The following is a 4,997-nucleotide window of genomic DNA, read 5'->3' as shown; positions in this document are numbered from 1 at the left end:
CCAGCCATCGATATGATGTAAAAGAAAATGTGATCCATCAGGCAAAACCACCTTCTTTAATTACTCCATAATCCAGTTCTGCTCATGTGCTCAGTGCTTGTTCTTTCATCAGCAGACAGGCATCAACATAGGCAGCCTGACTGGTCTGCAGCTTTGCAGCCCCATACACAATAAACTGCAATAGACTGTCTATTCTGGCACCTTTCTTTAGTTTTGCTGTCACTTTGTCAGTAATATTCTGTTCATTGCGTTTTGTTTTTCCAACTGTTTTCTTCTCTCCATAATTACCTTCTCTCAATATGCGATTATTTTGGTGCTGAAGGAAACACACTACAAACAATAAATATAAAAACATAGAAACATAAAAACAAATATAGACATCTATTGGCCGAGTGGATCAACTGAAGAAGGAATCATTAAATGAAAGCAGAAAGATCTAAACACATCGAGGAAGTTGATCAACACAAAGCTGTAACCTGTGTGAGTACAGACACACACAGAGACACAAAAAGAAGAACAGAAAAGCTAAGACACAAATACTAATATTAATGAGAGAATGAGGAACAGGTTAGTGTGTGAGTGGGGGGTCAAGTGAATCTATAAACAGGCAGATGGAAGTGGTGGCTACTAAACTGACAACATGTGCATAATGGGAACATAAAAGGCAGACTGACTGAAAAAGAAAGACAAAAGCTTCACAGGTCTGTTTGCTTTGACATTACAACATCTAAACGGAGAAGTGTTTCACTCGCTGTGTTTCTGCAGGCATCACACACGGACTTTTATTTTGTCATTTCTCCTCTGTAGCAGTCTGATTATTAGGTAAGAAAACATTCTTTGCATCTTACAAGATTTTTATATCACAATAAAAAGAACTGCTTTATTTTTGTTTGTCTGATTTAAAATAAATGTAAATTTTGTATTGCTCTATAAAACAATGCAAGTTCCTGATCTGATCAAACCGTATTGTGATCTTATGTTTTTTTTATACAGGTGATGAGTTTTGTGACAGTCCAGTCTGTGAACATCATGAAAGGCATCATGTTACTGAGTCTCCTCTTTATTCCAAGTGAGTCGTCTCATTTCAGTCATTTACAGTCTGACAGATCAGTGCAGATGGAGATACTTTAGAGAAAAAAACATCACTCCGTGCAATACTGTACTAACTGCCACTCAAAAAGTTTGTACTGCTCAGTTTGTGCTGCTGCTCACTCCTGCCACTTTATCTCATGTGCAATATTCCATTTGTCTTGTGACTTGTCTTCTGCTCGTCAAATACATTTCATTGCAATGTTGACCCTGTGCTAACTTACATATGACAAATAAAACTGAAACTGAACTGCAACACACGTCTAATAAACTCAGTGTATCATAATTCTGTTTCCCATCATGTGTATGAGTTTGTTTTGATTTTTTCCAGGTACTTTGGCTGCTTGTCCTCAAGATTCAAACCTGTTCATCACTGCACCAACAGAGATGGAAGCTCTGAGTGGATCTTGTTTACAAATCCCATGTAACTTTAGTGACACTGGAGCAGTAAAGTTTGACAGCACAAGACCTGTGTTTGGAGTGTGGATTAAAAATAATTCTGATATTTTTGCACATCCAGGAAATGTGATTTTCAACAGCAGTGGGACAGTTAACATCTATCCAATGAATATTACAGGAAACCTGAAGGAGAAAAACTGCACCACTCTGTTTTCCAACTTAACCACAACTTATACAAACACATACTACTTCAGAATTATGAACTGGCTGTTCAGAGCAACAGCTGTTTGTGATCCTCTTAAAATAACAGTTAAAGGTGAGAAAGTTTCTTTTCATTGTCCAGGTTTTCTGAAAACTAAAATGAGTAATCAGATGCAGCTTTGGGTTAATCAACAGAAAGAACTAAAAGTTCAATTATTACAGAATTCAGTCTGATTATTCTGTATTTATTATTACCCCAGAATGTCTGTACTACCCTAATGATATCACAGAGAGAATCAAATACTACATCTTGTTTGATGTTTGACCGTTTAAAAAACATCAAACAACATTAATGATCCATTTTTTCTTTTCTAACAGAGTAAAAAAATTATGATTTTTTTCTACTGTATTTCCTGTATTATTAGTGTGCAAAATGTGTTTGTGATGTGAAACCACAGATTCTCCTTGGAGGCCCGATATTACAATCCCAGGTGATCTGAAGGAGAAGGAGTCTGTCACTATAACCTGCTCAGCTCTCACTCCCTGTCCACACTCCCCTCCTCAACTCACCTGGAATCTCCAACAAGACTCTCACAACAAAATAGAGGAAAACACAGATGGAAGCTTTACAACTAAAATCCAGCAGAACATCACTCTGTCAGACACACATGATGGAAAGAAGATCAGCTGCTCTGCCAGATATCCTTTGAACCAAGGAAACGACACCAAGACAGCAGAGACAGAAGAGACTCTCAGTGTTTCATGTAAGACAATCAGAGTTTGTTGTTGGATCCTGTCAACTCATGATGATTCAGTGAAAGTCAGCTATTTATAATGAATAATGATAATATGTGACACACCTTTATCCAGATGCTCCTAAAGACACCTCAGCATCCATCAGTCCATCAGGTTTGGTGTCAGCAGGCAGCTGGGTGAACCTGACCTGCTCCAGCAGAGCCAAACCTCCAGTCAGCAGCTTCACCTGGTTCAAGAAGAGCAGAGATGGAGCTGTGAAAGTATCTGAAGGAGAGATTTACAGCTTCAATGTAACAGATGGAGGAGTTTATTACTGTGTGGCCACTAATGATCTGGGTAATCAGACATCAGCAGAGATTTGTGTGACTGTTGGAGGTATTTTGTACACTGTCTTCATTACGCTAGTGAAGACTGTTGGAATCATACTGCTTTTGAGCACACTGATCATCTTTGAGTGGTGAGTCAGCTGCTTTTATGATAGTCATTTAAAACTATTTACAGGCTAACTGATTTAATTTCACTTTTACATTCATTCTATTAAATAGATGTTTATCATTAAACACTAAGAAAAAAATAACAACTGCTTCTCTTTTTAATTTCTTTCTGTTTTTTCTTCAGCTGGTTTAGATCAGGACGCTTCAACACACCAGAGACAGAAAGCGTTCATTTGAACAGAGCGGCATCACAATCTAATAATTAAAGTGTCTGCAAGAAGAGGACACACATCTTGGAGATCAGCAGTGTTAACATCTGCATGCTGACACAAACATCTGTATAGTACTCAAGTAATGTTAACATGTGTTTAAGTTAACTAACATTTTAGGATGGAAATCTATGACTGGACTTAAAATCTGCTGATAGCAGATATAAAATAATCATTATCTGAAGCTTTTATAAACAATCAGCTGTCTGATGCACAAAAACCACACTGTAGTGTTACTGTGAATTGTTTGTGCTGAAGGCACCACTCCACATATGATGAAAGATAAAGTGTCTGTTTGTGGCTGATTTACTTCACTGGTGAAGAAGAACTGATGAGTTAAAAACAGAACCTTACTGAGAAATTAGATCAGCGGGAAGCTGCAGACACAGTTTCTATCAGATCTGTGCGTACAGACATGAAGCCTTTTGCAACAACATTTCTTAATCATGTGGTTGGTGACTCTGTGTATTCATTCATTCTTTGTGTTCATGTTTTAAGATAGTATATATGAAGTTAGTGCAGACAAGACAATGTCTGCATGTAGGCCATTTCTTTGGATGTCAGGACCGAATTTCCCATAAATAACATTGCATTGTAACAAGTTGATCAGTGTCATTGTTGTGTCTGACTGGTCGTTCTAAATAAAGTTATTATATACATAATACAGCTCTTGTTGAATCAGCAGATTAATCAATAGAATGATATAACCATCAACACTCCAGTTACATTATTATACAAATACAGATACTTTGTTTACACAATTGGAGAACAGGTTTGCATTGTTTCTTCTAGTAATTTATTCATGGAATTGTTTCATTTTTTTTGTTTTCATAACAAAATGAGTTTTGTGACAGTCCAATCTGTGAACTTCATAACAAATATGTTACTGAGTCTCCTCTTTTTTGCAAGCCTCATTTCAGTCATTCACTGTCTGACAGATCAGTGCAGACAGAGACACTTTACAAAGACACATTTACACTGAACCTGTTGACACTAATGAGGAAAGGAGAAGCAAATAACACGTCTCTGTTGAAATACATCTATTCAAACATTCATCATAGATTCTCAGGAGGTTTCTCTCCATGTAAACATTTACCTTTAAATTTATTATTATTTATTATTATATCAAAGATTATTATTATACATAAGAGCCATCTTATTAATGAACATTGATGAGCGCTGGTGTTTTAGATGCTAGAATGATGTTTTCTTTCACTCACCGTCTTACTAATGGCTCTGACACTATGGTGTTCATGCTGTGTGTGTGTGTGTGTGTGTGTGTGTGTGTGTGTGTGTGTGTGTGTGTGTGTGTGTGTGTGTGTGTGTGTGCGTGTGTGTGTGTGCGTGTGTGTGTGTACACAGACTACGGCTCCACATTAAATGATGACGACATCATAATCAGTGTTGTTGTGTTTTCAGTCCTTCTGTTTAAAAAGTGGGGGCTGGGTAGGTTTAACGCTGTCATAGTTTTTATTCACACCCGTGCTGCTAGTTATGTTTCTATTGCAGATCTGTGTGGGTGAAATGTTCCCTTTCAGTGCTCAAATGTTCAAAACAAAATGTCACATTGATCACTGCAAATGATAAATATCATTAGCTGCAGGAAAGGGGTGGTGCAGTGGGTTCAGGGGTCGTGCTGTGGAGGCTGGCTGGTGCAGCTGCCAGTCTAGTTATGGCTCTCCTATTTCTATGCAGTAGTGCACATGGCTGTCAAGAAAACAGGACAGATAGACCTGGTGGGCACTGCTGAACAGCGAACATCACTGTATGTAAACAAAAATATTGTTAACATAAAAACCATGTGTGCCACATGCATGTGTGGGGGTTTCATAGTGGCAGACGTGCTACA

General features: G+C 37.8%; 1 protein-coding gene across 1 annotated transcript; it reads left to right on the top strand.

Moving 5' to 3' along the window:
* Positions 1-605: 605 nt before the first annotated feature.
* Positions 606-3,784, top strand: LOC120736198 (myelin-associated glycoprotein-like). The gene is made up of 6 exons (XM_040036179.1): positions 606-822; positions 994-1,069; positions 1,421-1,804; positions 2,148-2,453; positions 2,560-2,902; positions 3,064-3,784. Exons 2-6 carry the CDS (start codon positions 997-999, stop codon positions 3,143-3,145), a joined length of 1,188 nt encoding a protein of 395 aa, XP_039892113.1. The 5' UTR covers positions 606-822; positions 994-996; the 3' UTR covers positions 3,146-3,784.
* Positions 3,785-4,997: the final 1,213 nt, after the last annotated feature.

Source organism: Simochromis diagramma, unplaced genomic scaffold (assembly GCF_900408965.1).
Source record: "Simochromis diagramma unplaced genomic scaffold, fSimDia1.1 OVJJ01000271.1, whole genome shotgun sequence".
Lineage (NCBI taxonomy): Eukaryota > Metazoa > Chordata > Actinopteri > Cichliformes > Cichlidae > Simochromis > Simochromis diagramma.
The sequence above is the reverse complement of the archived record's forward strand: the minus strand, read 5'-3'. Positions and strand labels throughout refer to the sequence as shown.